This window comes from Buteo buteo, chromosome 14 (genome assembly GCF_964188355.1).
Source record: "Buteo buteo chromosome 14, bButBut1.hap1.1, whole genome shotgun sequence".
Taxonomy (NCBI): Eukaryota; Metazoa; Chordata; class Aves; order Accipitriformes; family Accipitridae; genus Buteo; species Buteo buteo.
Window position 1 is genome coordinate 33,007,041 of NC_134184.1, and position 23,101 is coordinate 33,030,141.

At 43.2% G+C, this 23,101-nt stretch overlaps 1 protein-coding gene across 4 annotated transcripts in view; it reads right to left on the bottom strand.

Annotated features, from left to right (window-relative positions):
* DHRS12 (dehydrogenase/reductase 12) overlaps nt 1-21,714 on the bottom strand; it is a 29,090-nt gene extending 7,376 nt beyond the window's left edge. Inside the window, exons 1-6 of one of the 4 annotated variants that reach the window (XM_075046287.1) lie at nt 21,558-21,714; nt 20,907-21,040; nt 18,865-18,947; nt 12,059-12,151; nt 10,588-10,669; nt 510-571 (exon numbers count right to left, since the gene is read on the bottom strand). In XM_075046287.1, coding sequence (XP_074902388.1) covers nt 510-571; nt 10,588-10,669; nt 12,059-12,151; nt 18,865-18,947; nt 20,907-21,040; nt 21,558-21,613 — 510 coding nt within the window. In that variant the 5' untranslated portion in view covers nt 21,614-21,714. Of the gene's footprint in view, nt 1-509; nt 572-10,587; nt 10,670-12,058; nt 12,152-18,864; nt 18,948-20,906; nt 21,041-21,176; nt 21,538-21,557 lie in introns of those variants that run through there. The other 3 variants (XM_075046286.1, XM_075046285.1, XM_075046288.1) reach the window with 3 other exon arrangements.
* Nucleotides 21,715-23,101: the final 1,387 nt, after the last annotated feature.

Here is a 23,101-nt window from a genome sequence, read left to right on the forward strand (position 1 = left end):
TTGACTGCTTCAGGGAACTTTGCGCTTCTTCCTTTTGAGAAGTAATTGGGAGAAAGAAAATAGCAGAATAGCACTATTTGTAGTTTATATGTTTAGAAATTATAGAAGCTAACTAGAAAACAAGAGACTGTACAAAACTTGGGAAATTTCATTTAAAAAAAAATGTACCTGCTGTCCTATTTTACAGCAAGATCTCTAAGGTTCTTTTAAGCCTATACTCCTGTTACAGGTATTTTGCACTATGCTGCAGGAGGTAATATACCACAGGGAAAGTAAAAGGGGAGGCTTCCAAAAGAAGTGTTTTACTCTGATTTCCAACAAAGGGTTCAGAGTAGCAGGCAGGAGCTTTGCCTTGGAGAAGGAGGTGGTTGTTAGCAAAATCCAAGAGGGTTCTAGAGATGCTTACAGCATTACAACTAATCCTGCATTGCTAGCATAATCAAAGAAATGCTGTCACAAAGCAGAAGGTAAGAGTAGTAAAACACTTTTCAACAGTATCACAGACTCACCACTCTGGCATCAGCTTCTTTTTCCAGGAGGGGCAGCAGGGCAGTTGTCAGAATGTATGTACCTAAAAGACAGACAGGCACCAACATTAACTTGTCTTTTTAAAAAAGCTTTCTTCTCTCCCCACCCTCTGTAACAACCCAAAGTCTCTATTTCTGAAACTTGATCTGAATTTAATGATGATTTTTTTTTTCTGCTTTACCTGCAATATGCCAACTCAACTTGTAGTGGTCCACGTTGCTGCACACTTATCAAAAGGCACATCAGTTATTTTATAGACTTTTATGTTTATTGTATCTGTAGAGCAAACTGCTCACTACATTCAGCCATGACTCTGAAGGCAAAATGGCTCAGGTATGGATTTCCTTGGGGGTAAGGTGATGCCAGCGAAGAAACAGGGAATGCGTTTCCCCTCCATGTGTGGCATAGATACATGTATCTATGCCAGGTCATGAACAAGAGAAGGAAACTGTGCTTCACACTTGTGTTTCTTAGGCCCTTGCATCTGCACTTAAGACTCATCCATTTTTGCCTTCTCACTATGAAATCACTCAGAGTACACTGACACTTTTGATTTGTGTTGCACACAAAAACCACCTCTTAAATCCCCAGCATGACTATTACAGAAGATAAGGAATCCTTGGGGGGAAAAATATTAATGTTGTGTGCCCAAGGCCGAGCTAAAATTACTTGGGAAACTTAACTCTGTCCTTCCCCACTTTAGTCATGTTCATTTAGCATAGATTTGTACACATCACACAAATATATTCCATTACAGCTGTTACCATGACCAGCAAAGTTTGTTATTCAAAACATTGTTCAACTGCTAGTGTATTTGATTCAGACACACCTAGTGGTGTTTCACCCACTCAAGTGCAACACAGGGATTTTTGTTTGTTTTTATCTCATCAGAGATATTTTTAATTGTTTTCCCTTTAAACTGTATTTAAAAAAAAAATATCTTTAATTCAAAATGAATCTAGCCCCGTTTAGTCTAGTGTTTCTGCACCAAGTATAATACTTACCTCTCATCTCTTCACAAATGGCTCTAGTTCAACAATTCTGTGTCAGCAATAAATGTATTTTTTTCCATGAGCTACTGAGGCTATGTTTTTCAGTAGACGTGAAGACTTCAGCATGTGTCTTTATAACCTCTCTTCCGCAGAGGCAATGAGATCACCCAGTTAAAATACAGTGTGTTTATAAATACGCTACCAAAATCAAACGTGTCACATGCTTGGTGAACAAACTGTGCAGTTCCCCTGTCAGTCACAGCACTCTTCATTTTCTCTATATAATCAGAGGGACATCCATATGCACACAATATATTTAAAACCCTGGCAAATCAAAGCAAACGCACAGCGGATGAGTAAATGCAGCCTGTCTTCAGCAGAAAATGCAAGCAAAGGCAGTTGCGAGTGAATAACGAGAGCCTGTACGTCTCCCCTGGTAGTGCCGGGGAGACTGAACGATGACATCATTAGGACAAGAACCACCGCTGATTGTCATGGGAGACTGCTGCGATGTAAAAAATAAATAAATAAAAAATCACTTCAGTACAAGCCGAGAGCCTGGATTAAATTTTGATTTGCTATGGATTCTTCAAATGCGAAGTAACATCATGTCTTGGTTAAATAAGCTGCATCTCCAAAAGGCAGAGCTGCAATGCACCAGCTATGATGATGCTTGATTTTACTGTCCTGCAGATTAATTTACACTTTTAAGGGGCTTCATGTTGATTTGTTAATTCTAAAGGGATGCAAAGATGAATGCATTAACATTGCCTCATTAACAACTGAGTTTTGTTTTGTTTTCCAGCTGGATGATAGGAATGTTCAATGCCAAAAATCCTGCTTATAGCAACTACAGCTTGTCAGAAGTTTATGTGCTTATTTAAAACCACAAACTAACTGCAAAGCCAGCTTCTCTTCTCTTCCTCAAGTTTATTACGAATTCAGTAAATCCCACAGAGCCAGAGCATTCCATCTTTTTGCCCCACAAAACCACTTGCTCATTTGCTTTGAGACAGAGAGCAAAAAGACCAGTTTTGATCTCAGCTTCCTATGGTAAGCACTAGTATCTCAAAACACACACAGATGCAACACATCAGGCATTAAGACTGAAGTGTTTCTCCCATTACTAAATATTTCACCAACTATTGTCCCTGTTTTAAGTGTTCAAATGCAAACTCCTTAGTACTTTAACAAATATACTTGGATATTATACGCTCTTATTTGCATGGGTTGGTCTGTCAGGCAAAACAGCCTGGACAAGAAATTTAGTACAATAATAGTAGAATAGACATACCTTATTAATAAGGTATATTATTGGCTGGAATGCATCATCATCGATTGAAACCTCCACATTTTTATTCACATAAAAGCTAGCACATAGTTTGATAGTTATGTTCAAACAAGTAGGAAGAATTCTCAGTACAGCCAGTGTAGAGACCTGGCACGGCCATGTACCTCATGGCATGTATTTTACCAAGCACAGCTGTATTGCAGCATTCAGTAATACAGAAATGAATTTCGAAGTAAAAGGGGAAGCTGCAAATGAATGTGTTGCCTGCCATAGTCCTCATAAAAACATGAATTACATTAACAGTATAAAAACAAAAAAGGAAAATTTTCTTACTTTCAGTAAAAAAAAAAAAATTGCGAGGAAAACCAAAACTGATTTGTTAGAAGAAACTACCTCCCTTCTCCCCCCACTTAAGGAAATCAAGAAAACATCCAAATTATATATCCTTTTGCTAATAATTGATTATTAATATCAATGTACTGGATAGCTGCCTTTCCAAAATGAACACTTCAGCATTCTAGTATGTTTCCTTAACACAAAAATAATTTTTGTCTGTTAAAGGAGGAACCTCCTCCCACAGACTTTAGTTAAAAACAGTTAAGCATTAATCACATTTTATATGCTTTATTATCACTGCATTCAAACTGTACAGATTTTTTTGAGGTTTCTTTTTTTTTTAATTGTTTAAGAAGACCAAGAGAGAACACAAAGGTGCATGGAGTTAAAGGCAACGATCAACAGTGATGTGCCTTGCACTGAAAGCATTAAGCACTGGGTATCTTGGTGATCCTGCCCCTCCTCTGAGAGGACCTTCGGGATTCTGCGAGAAAGAAAGGACGACCTTTTTTCCCCAGAAAACAAGAGCTGCCACTACTCCTGGGGGGTTCTGGAGAAAGCGAGTCCTTGTCTCAAGCAGATGATACTCTGTAAATGGAGTTGCTCAGCCTTGAGGCCACCACATTTCCCAGTGCCTGTACCCCAGCAGTTCCATCCATGACAGAGGAGAAACTGAGAGCCCCCTGGGACACATGGCAACTGGGAGCAGGATGTTCCTGTCTGGACAGTTCTCCTGGACTACAGCTCATTTCTTGCACAGGTCTGAGTGCCTGTGGAAAAGAGCAGGCTACTTTGAATTACTCACACAGTGGAAACTCGACCAGCAGCCTCTCTCACACGCATCTCTGACCCAGCAGGCAGGGAACTATGAGTACACCTACGAGGCAGTGCTAGACATACGGCTGTACGACCTGTATCTGTGACTGTGACAGAGGCCAGACTCTTATACATCACCTTCTCCTGCCACTGGAAGGTGTATTGTCTACATGGCCTGAAAGCTTGACTCCCACTGGGGTAACTGGGCAAAAAGAAAAAATAAATTGCAGTGAAATGGTATACAACACTTCCCCTTGAAAAGGGGTATTTGCTGTGCCACAAAGGAGTCGAGCAAGATGAATTTTGGAGCTTGTTCAGAAACAGCAGGAACACAGAAGGGGGTGAGTAACCATCCAGTCTATCACCCCCATGTACAGGATTTCATCTTGCCCTCACTGAACTCTGCTGAGGTGAAGAGTTGACTAGAGAAACCTATTGGACAAGCTACAGCCCTGCTCTGTGTAACGAGGTTTGACACAGTACTTGCTGGCCATGTTTTCTCCAGTTAAAGAGGCTCCTGGGATTGATGCACAGTTTCTTTTAAAGATAAACATCCTCTCAACATTTGCTTTTCTTTGGAAAAATTCCTGGAAGTTTTATGTCTTGAAGCTGGGCTCACGTAATAGGAAATAATGTATAATACAGTGTAATTAAAACTTTCCTATAGGGATACAGCAACTCCACCATTACACACCATTCAACCAACTCTATCATATAGCAGATTAGACACTGCAGGTTGTCAGTCTGTGCATTACACATGGTAATTCCAGTAAAACCAACGAGCATGGCACTTAATGAGAACACACTTTGTTCATACACGCTTCCTCCCAAGTGCTGATCACATTAATGTTTATTTAAGTTTCATGTTTACTTGCTAAAAAAAAATAAATTTGAATCACCATACATTCTGTTGTGGTCCATTTTGTAATTGCTCCACTGGCTCTGAGATCTTCTCAATTTAGTTGAGTAATCTGATATTGTGCTCTAATTAACAACTCCCATTTTTAACTCCATACAGTGAACTCCTCTGTCAACCTGTATGAGCAGTAATTCAGTGGTTTCATAACCACAGAGTGAAACTTTAATGATGCAAGTGTAGAAAATGAGGAGCTGTTATGGAGATAAAGATTCAATTTGTACACTAAGTTGTTTAAAAAAAAAAAACAAAACAAAACCCTACAAAAATCAGCCTGTCTGCTTCATAAACTCCTAAATAAAATCACACTACCTTTCACATGACCTGACGTAGAAGCTGAGGGAACTGTATGGAAAACATTATTGTTAGGTCTTGCAGGGAACACTATTGCATGATCTTGCAACAGTTAGCTCACTGTGGATCTCACCATCTCTACCACAGCATAACCAAAGTGAAAGCTATTCCCGTGCAAGCGGCAGAAGTCTACAGTGTACCAGACACTGGTCTTTCCCACAGAAGGCTACAATCTTTCTGTACTAGAACATGAAACTAAGCAGTACACAGGAGAGTCCTAACAGAAAATGTAAAGAAGCACTGTGAAGGCAGATTTCCAGAATGCTGGTGGTGTAACTCAGCTTTAGCCTGCTAAAACCTGGAAGACTTCTTAGGATTCATATATTTCAGACTTGGAAGTCAACGGGATATCACATATAATAATAGTACATGAACACATACTCCTATCTGCTTTATAGATTTCAAGTGACCCCAAAACCTGTACTTTAAAATTGATTTATAAAGAAAATTATGGTTTTAGCAGAAGTAATATTGTAAAGCCACTACCTGTTTATAACATCAAATTAATTGATGATGCAATTATTGCAGATGCAAGTGTCTTGGTGGACTCTAGAATAGTTTTTGCTTGTTGTTCTATCTGGCAATTAGTGGTAAATTGTTGGTGAGGTTTTCAATCTGCTAACATTCAGGGTATTATTAGGAACAGTGTTATTTCAACTGTGAAAAAAGTGGGAACAAAAAAGAAAAAAAAAGGTTCATTCATCTGGTAGGGAAAAAAAAAAAAATCAGTGATATTGGCTTGCTTTTCTTATGTCCAAGTCTTAAAAACAAACAAACAAAAAAACCCCCTGACATTCTTCCTTGACCTGGTTATCTTTTCAAGTCTTCAATTTATGCAGTTCCAAGTAAGAGACATCCCCAAGTACAAGATCAGGAATGCAGATTTTAGTGTGCTGTCTCTGAGGGCCAATTCCAGCCTTCAGCAATAACTGAGAGTGTAGGGGAAGAGCTAATGACCATGAAAGACAAAACAAAGGTTTACATTTCCCTTGAATTACAAAGCTCAGCTCCATAAGGGTTCCTCTGTGTCCTGAGGACCTAGGCTTTAGTATAGCTAGTTGATATGCAATTACATTCAACCTTATCCTTTCACATAGCACCTCTCATCCGTGAGTCTCAAAGCTCTTTAGAAAGAAAATTGCTATCATGGTCTGATGAGGCACTGACCTTACAGCAGACTGACAGCTGGTACCCAAGTTGCCTGACTTGGAGTAGTTCAGAACACAGTCCACCAGGCAGTGCTGGCTTGTATGAAACACCAGTTAGATACAGTTTATGTGTAGGAAAGAGACTGACAAATATCCATACAGGTAGGCAAGTTTCCATAGATGGGCTGTACTGCTACTGTGGTAGAAAAGCATCTTATTTCCTCTGGCCCTACTCCTTCTTGCAGAGAGAGTAAACATATATGGCTATATTATTAAAACATGAGAGCACATTAGACTGAAGAAAATATGCATACTGGGAGCATCATTTATTTATCTCTGAGTGTGTTTTAGCATCCCCTTGGCTGGTAAGTAGCAATAAAACCGTAACATATATGCCATTTTTCCATGTCAATCAAGAAGATGTGTTGAGTAAAAGTAAAGTGAGGCAGGCTATAAAATAGAGGAATGAGGATTGTTTCAGCTAAATGACTAGTGCTTCAGAAATAACATGCTGCCATTGCCTCCGCTGGCCTACCAATGCTGACAGTTTTTTCCAAAATGACTGAATACTGCCAGTTTGAATAGTCTTGTTGGGAGTTTTACTAAAAAAAGTAAAACAAAATAAAATAAACAAATAAATAAAGTGTTGAATCAGCAGTCTGCAAGACTCTTCAGAACAAATGATTGCTTGTCACTGCCCAGCTCCTGGATACAACCCTAAGTACAAGGCCAGCCCACAGGAGGAAACGCAAGGGCAACAACACACAAACTAAAGGATATACAAATAAAATCTGCCCATCAGGATCAGCAGCTCCCCAGAAAATCTGCCCACATTACCCCAAGCCAGTCGCTCAATTTCATAGTGAAGATGTGATTCAATCAGCCATGTGCCATTTCAGACACATGTCCAGCCAGCGCTCCCACATTACAGTCTAAGCTCTCCACAGCTATTCTGCTCTCTACACCCTCACTGAGCTCCAGCAATCAGAGCAACAATTCTTGGGGGTGTAGCAGGAAAAAAAGGTAAGGTATTTCATGTGACAGCGACAACAGGTCCACAACAAGCCACACAGCCTTTGTGCCTGAGCCCCATTTTAAGGATGCTAAGCACCAGCACAGATATGGCTGCCACTGCCTGCTCAAAGCAGTTTACAGTTTGAACTTGAATATTAGACAAACCATACAAAGCCTGACTTATCAACCTGCATTTTGCGTTTTCATGACCTTCACCCACCTGTATATTCTGACAACACCAGAGGGGACTCTGTACCTCCTATTTCAGTGAGCTGTCCTCAATTAGACAGTCAGTGGTGTTTCATATTAAGGGAAGTTTACTTTCTATTCTAACCAGTATTATTTTTGTGCATATTCATCTGATCTACCAGAGGACTTACGCATTCATTTTTGTCCCATGTACATCCAAGAACAGATCAGGATATAAAGTATGTTTCACAAGTCAGATGATCAATTAGAACTGAACTCTAACATCCATTATGCTTGAAAACAGACTAACAAGTCAGCCAAGAGCAAAATATCCCAGCCTGGATTTAAAAGCTCCACAGCATTTTAGACACCTAAGTGAACAATTCTACAGCTTATATGAATGTTAATCAGATATCAGATACAGAATTCAAAGACTCTTCCCTACCTTTAAAGCATGTTATAGTTCAAAGTCTTGCATTCTTAGATAGTTACAACCTACATACTCCTTACTAGACCAGAGCTAAGATCCAGGGTAGAAACAAACAGTGAAAGAAAGATGGAAGGAACACCCTGCATGTGAAGATCTGAAAAAAAATATTAGTATTATTCTATCTTATTTCTGCAGAAACCAGGCAGTCATGAGTTATTGTTTCCATGCTGCTGATGAGGGGGACAACTGCAGATTTTCAAAACAGGGGCCCTGAGCCCACGTCATCCTTCAGGCTTTAGCTTTTCTGGGGAAAGTTTGTTTTCTCAGACCACATTCCAGTTTACAGCCAGCCTATAAACCAGCCATATCTAATTTAGCCAAGTTTTTCTCTAGGAACCTATAACCACAGATAGTTACTGATACAGAAATAACTTCTCCAAAGTAAAGCATGCCCAAAGGTACCTAGTGCTTAGGGAAATGACTTAACACAGCATCTACTCTTACAGGCATTTCTCCATACAGCTGTCTCCTACTATGACTCCAGCAGATATGATTTATTACTTCATCTCTGACTTTGAGGAAAAAAAACCCAACAACCTGCACTGTTGATAGCATTGGTCCTTCATGTGTGTCTGACCTGCAAGCACAGAAGCTTTCTCTTGCACAGACAGCCTCTTCCAGCTCAGCCAAGACCCACTCTGTTCTAAAAGCTTCAAAATTTAATCCTTATTGTTGCCTAGAGAGAACCTGTCTGAGCAAACAACCCAGTCTTTGTCTGAACTCTGCAGGTTGGACAACAGCAGATGACCTACCCATTTTACCTTATCTGCTCAAATGTGCAATCATCTCCTTGACCTTCTTATACAGTCATGCAGCAAGTGATACACAAATGAAGAAAGGAGATCTATATGTAACATTCATAAAAGACAATACTTGTATTTTCCTAGTTTACTACAATCGTAATTCAGCTTCCTCTATGCAGCTGTATATCTCCAGTGAGGCTGATTTACAGCTGGGAAAGCAGAACTTGCTGCTTCTACTTGTGTAATAAAATCTAATTCAAGTGAAGCACTAGTACAGTTCCACAGCAATTAATTTCCTCAATGTTTAGAACTAAACCAAAACATGCTTTCATGTTCAGACTGTTGTACTTGTTTCATTCTGCTTCTCTCTGGAAGAGCTACACCTTTGCACATTGTGGTCTTTCAAGCAAAAAATCCAGCAAGAGGGTTAAACTAATTTAAGGTGAATAAATTTCTCAAGGTACACGTTCTTGTACTTCTGCAGCGAGGGGAAATTTGATGGCAAAATAAAATTCATTTTGAATTTTGACCATGAGAAACAGAAGAATGTTAGCAGAAGATTAATTTGAAGAAAATGAATCTGCACCTTTATACTTGAGTTGTCAGTTTAATGTAGTCAGACTTGCAGAAAAAACAAGCTATATGCACCATTATCAGCTAAGCACAAGACATTTATACCCAAAATGTTAGTTTTCAAAAGTAAATAGGAGTTAAGGAACCAACACAGGAAAAAGGCTAAGAATAAAACTGAACAATGGTTTCCAGGCTATATTAGTTCTATAAATGCCCAACCTTTATAGCCTAAGCTTCCCCCTTCCTCATCCCAGATATTGATGAACAGGAGGAAAACGTAGAAACAAAGCACCACAGCTCCTCCTTAATGTATCACTTCTGACTATATTAAAGACAGTCACTTGAGAAAGCCACCTACCCTGCACAGAGGCAGAGGGGAAAAGAGACCATCAGGACCGTTGGTTGATGCAAGCGCCACATCCCTTTGCAAGAAGTGTAGCTTTCAGTCCTACAGATACCAGTGGCAGCAGATAGCTCTTCTCTCTGCTGGCAGGCTGTTTGTTCACATCTTTTCCATGGCTTTTATGGGGGAACCTTCCACTTTGCTCACTGTCTGCCCTGCTCATCCACATATCCCCTTTCCTCCTTTACTTGCTTCCCTTAATTTGTCCCTCTTACACCTCTACCACACAGTTCATGGGAAATGCCCCTTATATATGGAGGGCCTAAGACTTACCCAGCACTGCTCAATCACTTGACTAGATGTTGCATCTGTTTGAGAGTGTCCAGGGCACTATATAAGGCACAGTCTTCCTACACAGTGCCTCTGTCACGTCAAACAGAGCTGTTCAATCCTACTGAAACATTTAAATGTCTCTTTAAATATCTGAACATGCTCCAAGCTCTATCCAAGCCACAGGAGCACATGTATTACAAAGAGAGTATAATTAGCAGGATGGCTTGGAACAAAATTTCCTAGCAAATTTCAGAATCAATTTAATTAAATCTTATCTGCATTTGTCTGCTGCCGCTATGATAAATAAAGGCACTGATATGAGAACTGAAAAATGAAGAAGTTAAAAAAAATGACACTCCAAACAAGGTGTAATATTTCTTCCTTTCCTTTCCTGCTCCTTCCCTGGCATAGCAATGGTACAATCCTCTTTGAGCAGGAATACATACCTTATGAACCCAGCTATGAAAACACACTGCTGTAACCAAAATATGTGTATTTCAGAACTAAGCCTCAGTACTCACCCAAAGTGTTTGTTGCAAAGTTTTTTTCAAGTCCATCTTCAGTTAATTCTCTGTTATTCACCATACATCCTGCATTGTTGATCTGTAAGACAACTCCCGTAAACAAGAACAATCTACACAAATATCTACAAACAAAACCACACATACAAGCAGCCCATGTTAGTTTGCTGTTTTCCAACACTGCAATACAAAGCTACAAACTGTTTCAATAAACCGTGCTATTCCAAGTCACGCTACTCTGTCGCTGCCGATAAAGGTTTTTCGCAAAATAAAGGATCTTCAGACAACTGGCTGACCACAGATGTATTCCACTAAGAGCTAACAGTCCTCTTAGTGCCTTACTCCATGTTTTTAAAAACTCTTTTCTCGCAGAAAGTAATATGCAAATTGTAAAGCAGATATTAGAACATAAATATGCAGTGTAGTTTGTTAGTCTCATCTGAGAGACCACACTGACTCCACATCATCCATGCTATGTGATGATGTATTCTCCATTAGGTGAAAATTCACTATGGGAAGCTGTGCAACATGCAGTAGAATGGCCCGCAGGAACTCCCACCCTCAGGAAATTAAAAGAATTGGCTCCAAACTTGGCAGATTAGCCAGGTCAGCAGGTTGCTGCATCCTAGTTAGCCCTGAGAAGAGCAGAGCTAACCAGCAGAGGTGCTTCATACTTTGTGCAGGATTGCCAGGCAGAGAGAAAAGCTGGGGTCCCTACAACAAGGGCACAAATACCCCACCTGACTCACATATTGCTAAAACAGTGCTCCACCACACAGCATGGATGCATTGTAAGGTAAAACCTCATGAACAGTCAGAAGCTTGCAAGCAGCTAGCATATTTGCAGACACGCTTCTTTCTCTGCCTTACCTTCCAGAGGAAGCTCAAGCTTTTCTCTCCCACCTCAAAGAGATCTGCCTCTACATACCTTCCTGCTCATTTGCTGCCACTCCTCAAAAGCTATTTTCCCATTTCTGTCAGAATTTCCTCACCTAGTAAGTACCAAAACAACTGCTCCAGGTGCCTCAGTTTTACTACAGCCCCCAGAGAAAATTTTCACTGCTAAATAAAGGAGAAAGTGTACTGAGTCCCTTACCAGCCATGACGCTTAACTGTTTGCTCTCTCCCTGGCTCTGTTTTAGACTGTTCTAACTAGACTTTCTATAAAAGTTTAATCTTTAAGAAGGACAAAGTTATTAGTAATGAAAGTCAAACAAAAAAGCATGGTAAGAACCTCAAAAGATGCAGCTAAAAAATTCTTGCTTTTCTCTTTTTTTTTTTTGTAGCATGTCTCTGATGTGAGCTGAGAACAGACAAGAGCAAACAGACCATGGAGACTACTGCAAAAACATTTAGAAAAAAATTAAGCAGAGAATTGTGGGCCAAATTGTGAAATCTACACTACCTGTTGGACAAACTCATAGGCTACGCATTCCAAAGGCAGACACATGATTTAAGTATGCAAACTTACCAACACATTTAATTTATGTTCATTTTTGAATTTTTCAGCAAACTTCCAGATTTCCTTGGGATTAGATATATCCACAACATGCAAGAAGATATTCTAAAGGAAAAAAAAAAAGTAAGTTACAATCAACAGGGGCAGTGAAGAGACCCTGTATGAAAAAATATTATCTCCAGAACACAATTAGAACACTTCAAGTTAGCATGCTCAACTGGGAAATCTAATTCTAGTCCTTAAAACATGTTTAGTCACTTGATTCAGTTGCTTCTGAGCCATAGCTTTTTAATGCCAAATTTATTAAGAGAGCCCTACTTAGATAAATACACGTGACAGACAGTCAGGCATAGCAGAGAACTAGAAAAATATTGCAAAGCTTGCAAAAATTCTGTTTAAACAATTCATACACCAGCTTCCTCTTTAGCTGAAAGGAACTTTCCAAAGCAATGCTGAAGGTCACAACATTTGAGAATAATTTAGGTTGGAAGGGACCTCTGCAGGCCGCTTGGTTCCACCGCCATCTCAAGGCAGGTAGCTGAGATCAGGTTCTCCAGGGAAGTTTCATTTCCAAAGATGGAGATTCACCAGCCTCTCTGAGCACCCTGCTCCAGTGTTTGACCACCCTCATGGTGAAAAAAAAATTTCCTACTATCTAGCCAGAATCTTTCCCTGTTAGTCTGTCTGCTGCCTCTTGTCCTTTCACTGAAGACCTCCAAGAGAAGCATGGCACTGCCTTCCCTACATCCTCCCATCATGTGGCTGTAGACTACAGTAGCACCCATCTCAGCCTTCTCAACACAGCAAAAACAGCCGTCTCGGCCTCTCCTTGCACATCACACATCCCATCTCCCTAATCACCTTGGCAGCCCTCCACTGGACTCGCCCCAGGACATTGGTGACTTCTTTGTCCTGGGGAGCCCAAAGCTGGGCACAGGACTCCTGCTGTGGTCTCACAAAGGCTTAATAGAGAGGAAGATGCACTTCCCTCAGCCTGCTGACTAGTGTTCACACAGCCTGGGGTATGGCTGGCCTTCCTTGCCCCAGGGCACACTGCTCACTCAGGGACAACTTGTCACCCCAGGTCCTTTTCTGCAACGCTGCTTTCCAGCCAGCTAGTCCCAGTATGTACTGCTCCATGGGCTTATTCCATCCCAGGGCAGGATTCACAATCTGCGCGTGGTGAACTTAATGAGATTCATGTCAGCCCATTTTCTCACCTGTTAAATCTCTCTGAAGAGTGGCTCTGCTCTCCAGCTCCCTGCCCACCCCCTCTCCCCATTTGAGATCATCTGCAATCTGACAACTATCGCACTTCGCTCCATCCTCCAAGTTGTTAAGAGAGACATTAAACAGTTTTTGCCCCCGTATTGACTCATGGGGGATGCCACTTAAAAATTGTTAACAGATCAGCTTTGTACTGTTGATTGCTACTTTGAGCCAAATGTTCCAGACAGTTTTCCACCCAGCTTGTCATCCACCAGTTCAAACCACATCTCTCTAAACTGGCTACAAGGATACCATGGCAGACCACATAAAAAGCCTTCTCAAAGTTAAGTGCAAGCACTGCTCTCCTCTTGTCCATAGGCAGAGTCATCTCACCAAAGGCAGCAACTGGGACGGTCAGGCCAGGTTTGCCTTTGATAAACCCACGCTGTTTTTTCTCAATCACCTTCCTGTCTTTCATGGCTTCCATGAAGATTTGCTCCATAGTTTTCCTGGGGAGCAAGGTAAGGCTGACCAGCCTGTAGTTCCCCAGATCCTGCTTGCCTTTCTTGAAGATGAATAGTTTGCCTTTTTCCAGTTAACAGGAAGCACCTCCTGCTTTGAGGAGGTTTCCCTTGAAGATCAACTAGCTTTCTCAAGGCTTTTTGCTCTCCATGGCCGTCTCCCGTGGGATCCTGCCAACCAGGTCCATAAAAGAGACAAAATCTGCTTTCCTAAAACCAAAGACTGTAATTCTACTACTCATCCTTCTTGCCTGCCTCAATCTTAAATTCCACAATCTCATGGCCAATTCCACCAAGGCAGCTATTCAAGGCTGCTATTTATAGCAGGTCCAGCAGAGATCACCCCTAGCTGGCTTGTCCAACGCTCGTAGCAAAAAATTGTCCTCGATGCTCTCCAGAAATCCCCTAGATTGTTTATGCCCTGCTGTGTTGACAGCAGGTATCAGGATTGCTCAAGTGCTCCATGAGTACCAGGACCTGTGATCATGGGGCTTCCCTAGCCCTCTAAAATAAAGGCTCCATCTACTTACTCTACTTTATCAGGCAGTCTGTAGCAGACACCCACCATGATGCCATCCACGTGTGATCTGACCTCCGTGCTTTGCCCATAAGCTCTCAACTGGCTCATTACCCATTTCAGAGCAAAGCTCCATGCATTCAAGCCACTCCTTTGCATAGAGCACAACTCCTCCTCCTTGTCTTCCCAGCTTGCCTTTCCAAAAGGGCTTGTATACATCCATTCCAGCACTCTAGTCATGCCAAACATGTCTCTCTAATCCCAGTGAGATCACAGCTCTGCAACCATGCATAGATTCCTGTGTTTCTTATGCTATCTGTGTTCATGTACAGGCATCTGAGATGGGCTCCCAGTTACGTTTCTTTCACATGAAAACTCTGAGAGCCTCCTCCATTTTGCTGTCCCCATGACACATACTCACTGTCCCCATGACGCCACTAGTCTTCTGGGTTTGGTCACTATCCCCCAATGAAACCAGTTTAAAGTCCTCCTCACTAGCTTAGAAAGCCTGCTGACAAAGATACTCTTGCTCCACTTTGTCATTCCTGCTTAGCAATGCTCATTTCTCAGAGAAGGTCAAAGAGGTCATAAAGGCCAAAGACAAAGCGACAAAGCCCAAAGTGACACCAGCTGCACATTCCGGTGTTGACCTGCAGGGTGCCTATGCCCCTACCCAAGCCTTTCCCTTTCACTGGAAGGATTTAGGAGACCACTACTTGGGTCCCCATGTCCTTCACCCTCTGTAAGCACTCTTGATGAACTCAAGGTCACCCCTCACCATGTCATGGGTGCCCATGTGGTTGGGCAACAAGAGGTACTAGTCCAAGGTTCAGACAAGCCTCAGCAGACACTCCACAATACCCTAGATCTGAGTCCCCAGCAAGTGACAAACCTCTCAAGACATCAAGCCAAAACTGCAGGTGGGTGTCTCCATCCCCCACAGGAGGGAGCCTCCAACCATTATCAGCCACCACTCCCTCCCAGTGCCGACAACAGTTCAGGCTCACCTGTCTCTAACACCTCCCCTGACAGAGCTTGTTCTTCCTCATCTGTTACCATGGCACTACACCTATCTTATAAATGCACATCTGCAGGCAGAGAACAAGCCTGCCTTCTGTTGCCAGTAGTCACAAGCTTCCATTCCTTCCCATCTTAGAAGTCTCTATCCACCACTTATTCAAGCATAGCTTCCAGCTGTCCCTCCTTCCAAGCAACGTGGGGTTTGTGCTCTTCTACTCTCTGCAAAGACCCTGTCAGTCTCCTCTTTCTGTTCCCTGCAGTTATGCAGCCTGCTTATCTCTTGCTGTTGCTTCACCTGGCAGCCCAGCACCTTGACCACAACAGAACCCAACAGATGAGGCCACCATCACGCTCTGCCCCAGGCTCAGGGAAAGTACCAGTCACTCCCTGCAGCCTGACATCTGCCACATCATTCCTCTGGAGCTCTGTCTGGGCCAGCCTCCCACGTGCCAGGCGCAGTCGCTCCAACCAGGACAGGAGAGCACGCTTTCAGGTGCATCACTGCGCCCACTCCGGCTGTCTCAGTGTTGGGTGCCTTCTGCACCCCCTTCCACACTAACTGCTGTATTAACTGCTAAGTCCTTGTTAGCCACCCCATGTCACAACAGTCTTGCAATGTTTTGAAATACTATGGCCAGGAATGTGGATGCAATAGAATAAAAAAAGGAAAAGCCTGACACAGAGCAAAGTTATAATTTTCTAAATCACTAAAGCTAGAAATATTTCCTCTCTCCAAAACATCAAAAACCTTTTACTGTTTGGACAAGCAATTCTTTTGCTTTTTGCAGATTTGTGTCCTACCTAGTACAAGCACAGTGGCATTTATCAGGATACAAAAGGCATGTCAACTCCTAGTCTTCTCCTAGATAGCACTTAGTCTCAAAGACGCACCACAGATAGTCTTATAACGTATCTCATGAAAAGGCAGTTTTAGGTAATTATGCAGAGGATGTGTTCTCATGCAAAAAAACAAATAATCAAAGGGGCTCCTCTCTTTCCAAGTTGTTTCTTTAAATACTTACATTACAAGCAAATGAGATAAGTGAAAAAGCTGAGAAAATTATAAGGCATTATTCCCTGCCTATAATTCTCCTTCCCTGAAGATAGAAAACACATGACTTTCTCGCTAGCCATTGGATTTCAGCTCCTTAGTTGAGTTCAGTCAGAATTTTCTTATCATAATGTTAATACCTGACCAAAAACTTGACACTGCTCTACTGTTTCTAACTGGATGGATACCTCTCTAAAAGCTTTCTACTTTTAAAGCTACTACCATTATTTGCTGGTACAGAAGAGCTGAAGTTTTTTGGGCAGATGTTCAATATTACAAGTGATTTCAGAGCCTGAAGAATATCTAAATCAACACTTATCTGCTGAAGACTGTCACATTGGCTCAGAAAAAGGACCCACAGGCCTGTCCCCTAAAAAAAGTCCTCAATGGTAGCAAAGACATTAAAGTGAGACCTAATCTCCGTGACTAGATCTACTTTAATAGATTAGGAGAACTTCCCAATTCCCAGTTCTAGGTGCAGGTGTCTGCCAAACAATAACTCCATTTCAGCACTGAACTCCGGCACATGTTGCTGTGGAAAATGGAAAAAAATCTTTCGCATACACTACATGAGGATCTCCATCCAGATGATCAGGAAGAGCAAGTTAAGTCTGGATACAGCTTGTCAAGTTGCAGACAAAGCATTTTATTACCTTCCTGGATTGCTTCTGAATGAGTACTTATAAAGAAGGATGTTCTTGTGGACTCCTTATTAAAATGACTCTTCCCAGTGCAGTCACATGTCCCACAGGGCCTCTTGTACAGCTCATCTAACACTTCACTGAATGCTGCTTTCTATACAAGAGCCCTGATCCCAGGGTCACGAACAAGCTCTGCAGTGCCCTCATGCTCTTTCATGACTAGAGAAACTACAGGTTTGCAGCCTACCAAGAAGTGGGAATGCAGTAATTGTGTTACTTTTAGAGGAAGAACATTATTTGCCTCAAGTTTTGTTTCACCAAATGACAGAAAACAGAACATGAAGGAACCTTCAGAGGTCATCAAACTCACCCCTCTTCCCAGGCTGTCTGGCTGCAGTTAGAAAAGGAGGTAACACAGATAATCACCAGTCTTACTATAGTCATGGGATTACACAGTTAAAGACAGCTAGAAAGTATTTGTTTCTACAGAAGGACTGATCCAATTCACCTCCATTAAAGAACTGAAGTGTAATGCTGGTTGGTTTCAGCTCCCTAGTGTGACACAAAGAGCAGAAATCTAGTCAATGTGGTAACTCTAACCATAAAAAGTCTTCAGAATTTTTGATCCACATTAAATACTATTACTAGAATCAAAATACTGCATTCAAGAGCCAAGTTACTACTTAAAATGAAGACAGCTCTCCATCCAAGTGTTGTGCGTTAACCGCAGTAAGCAGTTAAGCCCCATACAAACACTTGTTCACTCCCCTCCCAGTGGGACGGGGGAGAGAATCAGAAGGGTGAAACAGACAAAACTTGTAGGTTGAGATAAAGGCAGTTTAATAAGTGAAGCAGAGCTGCATGTGCAAACAAAGCAAAATACGGAATTCATACACTACTTCTGATTGTCAGGCAGGTGTTTAGCAATCAGCAGGAAAGCAGGGCTTCATCACATGCAACAGTGATTTGGAAAACCAAACACCATAACTGCAAATGTCCCCCCTTCCCCCAGCTTTTATTGCCGAGCACAACATCATATGGTATGGAATATCCCTTTGGTCAGCAGAGGTTCAGCTGTCCCAGGGTGTCCCCTCCCAAGTTCTTGTTCTTGTGCACCTCCAGCCTGCTTGCTGGTAGGGCAGCGTGAGAACCAGAAGAGGCCTTGCTGCTGTGCAAGCACTGTTTAGCAATAACTAAAACATGGGTTGTCAACGCTGTTTTGGTCACAAATCCAAGACATAGCACCATAGGAGCTGCTATAAAGAAAATTAACTCTATCCCAGCCAAAACTAGTACACCAAGATAGAAAGCCAATGACTGCACTTTTCAATAAGCACACCCTCCTGAATAATTAGCAAAAGCAACAGTGAGAGCTACAGAGGTATATTGTAGAGTGCTATATAGGAGCTATATGTAGAGAAGCAAAAAGAGTATGCAACAGAAGGGAGGAGGTAAGAAAGAGATATTGTAAGAAAAGGGGATGGAAAAGTATGTAGAGCATGGAACTAGGACCACACACAGGACTTCACAGAGCCGCCAACCTTAGCAAATCCAGAACATGTTATTCAGACACATAAATGCCATAAATGATGTAAACTCATAAACATTGTTGCAAGAGTATTGCAGTGCATTAACTTTTAAAAGCCTCAGCCACAGAGTTAGGAATAGTAAGTAGGCCATCACAAAACATATCAACAACAAATATTTAAGTAAAACAGCATGCTGCTGGTGATGTTAATAAACATAGAAAATATCACCTAGTGAAATTACATCACTTCAAACCATATGAATGATAAACTACTAGATGTTTCCATGTCTGTATGAAAATACTATTAAAAACAGACTGAAAAACAGCTCACCTGATTGCCCGTTTCTGTCACTATTTCTCCTTTGGCGACCTCAGCCCGTTCCTTATTGCGGCAAACCAGATGAACCGTGCCACCTGGTGGATTTCGACAAGAAACACTTTTGATAATTACTAACTGTTTGGGGGAGGCATCAGCAAAGAGGGAGGGCCAGGAAGTGATGTGCAATTTGCCGTTCTTGTTCGGGGTTAGTTTTTTGATAAAATCCAAATGAAACAAAAAACCTTTTGTGATTGCATTCCAGCTTGTGGGAAATCTATAGCCTGCTAGTAGTAGTGGCCATACTGGTCAGATGGTCACTGAAATACCACAGGAGCATCCCAGCAGGAACAAGCCTCAAGGTTCTTCTGAAATTTTCTAACATGGTCCGATTCCTCCACTGCACTGCCAGAGTTGGCTTGGTTACTTTTACCAAGTGTACAACTGCAGGCAGCAGTGGGAAACTCCCAAATTTTGGATAATCATACAAACAACACTAATCAATGTTTAATACAGTTTCATCTTCAATTTGTTACACATATACCATACATGGAAGGGACCATGCACAGACAGGCACTGAATAGATACAGATCAGAATGAAAGACAGTCTTTGCCCGAGGGAGAACAGATTTCATGAGTGAGAGAAAAGGCTATCAGAAGGGGCAGTGTCCAGTGCTCACTTCTTTGGCCATTCTCACAGTGACTGCAGGCTTCACAGAGTGGTTGGGAGAAGACTGTGTCAAACTGGAACTGCAGTTCACAAGACATGCAGGAAAGCCCAAATCTGCAATACTCATGAGACACTGATTCAGAGAAAAGCTGAACTCGAGTAAAGAAATTATCATCAAGACCGTCATTATTTACAAAGATCTGAAGTGCTTGAAGGTAAAGCCAACGTAGCCTGGTTACTCTTTTCCCGAGTCTGAAATCCTTCTTTTCTTGTCATGATGTACTTGAAGAGATTCAGCTAGAAGCCAGAGCCCCAAGAGCTGACATTGAGTTTCAGAGCAACACAGGCAAGGTTAGGATCAGGAAGACACTGTTAAGTCATTTTAACTTCATATGCACAGCAACGCCCACGCAAGGTATCACGCAAACAGTCTGAGCCCAAGGTTGTTCTTTGGGCTCCAAATACTAGATATGGTGACCAAATCCTATGCAAATCCAGTCAGCTTGACAGCTTGCAAAACCTGGCAGGAATATCTATGAGCAAAACAGTCACCAGACAAAGCAATGCTTACGTAAGGCTATTATAATGGCAGTAGTGGGAACCTGAAATCAGTCACATACTGGCAGTGATGGGGGTCTGTAACCCAAAGGCTCTTCGATACTAATAATTTTGAATTAGTTTAATTTAAATCGAGTTACCACCTTCCTTCATAAGACAGTTACGAAACCTAAGCAGGCAAAGAGAGAGCAAAGAGCTGTAAGCTCCTCCCTTTCATTCTACATGCCAAAACTCCTATCACTCTTGCACAACAGGAATTATTTTGTCAACTCTGAAAGGGATTAGGTTTATCCTTCAACAGCAGCTAGTTCCAGTTCATACCACCTCCTTGCTTACAGAAAGCAACAGAAAAAAAAGTTGCATGTAATCAGTTAAAGGGCACAAACTCCAGGTTATTAAGATCAAGCACAACTACATTGCTTCTTTCACACTCTCCCATCTCAACTTGGCAAAGCCAATTGTTTTCTTTCATCGTATGATACATCTGTAGGTTCTCCAAAACAGTTCAAATTCAGCCAGGCTGCTAATTTACTGAATCAGCCTTAAACAGACCTTGATCCATCACCAACATCCTTAGACACCACTATAACACAGAGTTTTGGTAAAGATGCACTTGAGAAACACTCTGCAGATCCTCTCCACTAATTCTGTTTCATTATTCCAGTTTTCATGGCACTGATCATGCTTAAACCTCTAACCCACAGTAACAGCTCTGTAAAACAACATGCCTGACCCCTCATCCCAGGCAGCTGTGTCTTTGTGTTTGTGCTGGAAGGCCAAACCTTCTCTGTCACGACCCCTCAGAGCTCCTCATTCCAGCCCACCTCACCTCTCCTCGCTATCTCTTTGGCCGTGGCCTTGCCGATGCCACTGTTTGCACCGGTGACCAGAAAGGATCTTCCAGCCACGTTCACCTCCACATCGGCTGGATTGAAGTGCCTGGAAGCAGACTCGTAGCCGCTCCTAAATAAATCGGAGACACCTGTGAGAAACTAGAAGGGGGCACTTCCAAAATACATACGGGAGGGCACCCTCCCCTCACACCCCGGCACACGCTAAACGCCACCCCCCCCCCCCCAGCCCCCATTACTCTCCGTACTCGTGGGACAGGTCACGGACAGTGCCCGTGGCACTGCCACGAGGGACGCGGCCCCAACCCAGGGCCACAGCCCACGCAGCCCGAGCCCCGGCGCTCGGGAGGCGGCCCGCCTGCCGCCTCAGGCGGGGCCTGAGAGGACCCGGGGCGGGCCCAGGCAGCGCCGCCGGCCCGGCTCTCACAGAGGCGGCGGCGAAATCTGTCCGCTCTGGCGGGGGCGGGGAGGCTGCCATTAAAAAATATGTATTAAAAAAAAAAAAAAGAAAGGAACCCAACACCTCCAACTGGTTGAACGCCCGCGGACGCACAGAAACGCCCCCAGCCTGCCCGCGGCGCCCGCCCCGCCGCGCTCCCCGGGGGCGGGCAGCCGCTCCCCGCCCGTACCTGGTGTACTCCCGCAGCCCCTTCACGAACCACACGGCGTTGCGGTACCAGGACATGGTGGTGGCGCCGGGGCCGCCACAGCGCTGCTGGCGCCGCCTCAGCCCTTACATAAGGCGCCCGGCCCGGCCCGGCCCGGCCCGCCCGCCGTTAGGTAAGGGCCGAGGGGCGGCCCCGCCCTGCCTCGCCCGCCGCCGCCATGACGGGCTGGCGGCTGGAGCGGGGTGCGAGGGAGGGCGGCGTGTGTCTCTGAGGAGGAGTTGTGCCCCCTTCTTCCCCCGCAGCGGGTGGCGGCTTGTTTTTTTCCTCATCCCTTCCATTTTCTGCCCTTCTGCGTTAGCCAGCAAGGAAAGGGGGCTGCTTTTAGCCGCCAGCCAGCCGGGCGCTGTGGTGAGCGCTGCAGCTGGCCTCCGCTGCGCCGGGGAGTGCCGTGCCCGGTGATGGCGGTGGCAGAGGAAAGAAGGAGAGTTGCCCAGGGAACCTGCTTGGGACAGATGCTCCTGTCAGCCTGGAAGCGGGGTGTCACGTTTTGGGAACGGGGAGCGGTGCTGCAGGGCCTGGGTCTGCCTCCTCTGCTGGGGAGGGCTGTCAAAGGGACGGGCGCTTCTGTAGAAACATAAACAGCGGTGTTGTGCCACGCCAAGTAGCATTAAATAAACCCGTGAAATTCCTGGCTGCCGCTGATGGGGTAAACCATACCAGTAGGAAAGGGTACGCAAGTGGCCGTTGCAGTAGGGGGAGTGAAATTTAAAATGTGCTTTCGGTTCCTCTGGTATGTGCGTTGGAGCTGTGAAGCCCAAGCGAATCACTGGGAGTTGCGCATCTGGACAACCCATGTTAGCCATAAGGAAATTGCCATTGCATGTATAATTATGTTTTGAAGTACATTAAAGGACTATGCACTTACAAAGTTCAGTGTGCAAGTTAGATAAATTCATGTATTTTATGTGGTATGTGGGGCCACACACAGAAGCTACTTTGGGAACCCCATCTAAGTTTTCAAGAGCTTAAGTTACCTGGTTTCAATAGCAGAGAGAGGGGATGAATGGGAATATTCTGTCTTTTTTGACCCTGTATGATAGCTGGATACTTCTAAATCTCTTCACTCTGGCAATGGCCTCGTACTGAAGCCTTCCACTTTCTCAGCATGTTGTGTGAGTATTAGGCTCACACAAAAGTAGTTCCCACCATGAAGTTAAAACTTTTGAACTCGGCACTGTCTGCTTATACTAGGTATTGCGTGTGAAATAAGAGTTTTCAGAGGGCAAAAAGATACATTTTCACAGCGATATTTTCTTCCATTCAGAGACCATCCAGCTAAATGTCATATCTTTGCATGAAATCTGAAAATGCTTGTTCTTATTAGAAGTGTTGAAAGAATTTATTTAAAACCAGCAGCCTGAGTCAGTTTAACTGATTTTGTTCTTGGAAATGGCTAGGAGTTTTTGACTGAAGTGTTCCTAAACAATTCATACTGATTCTGATGCTTGAAATGGAGACTTCTGGCCCAGAAAGGAACAGCTTGGCAATAGCGTGAGTGGCAGAAC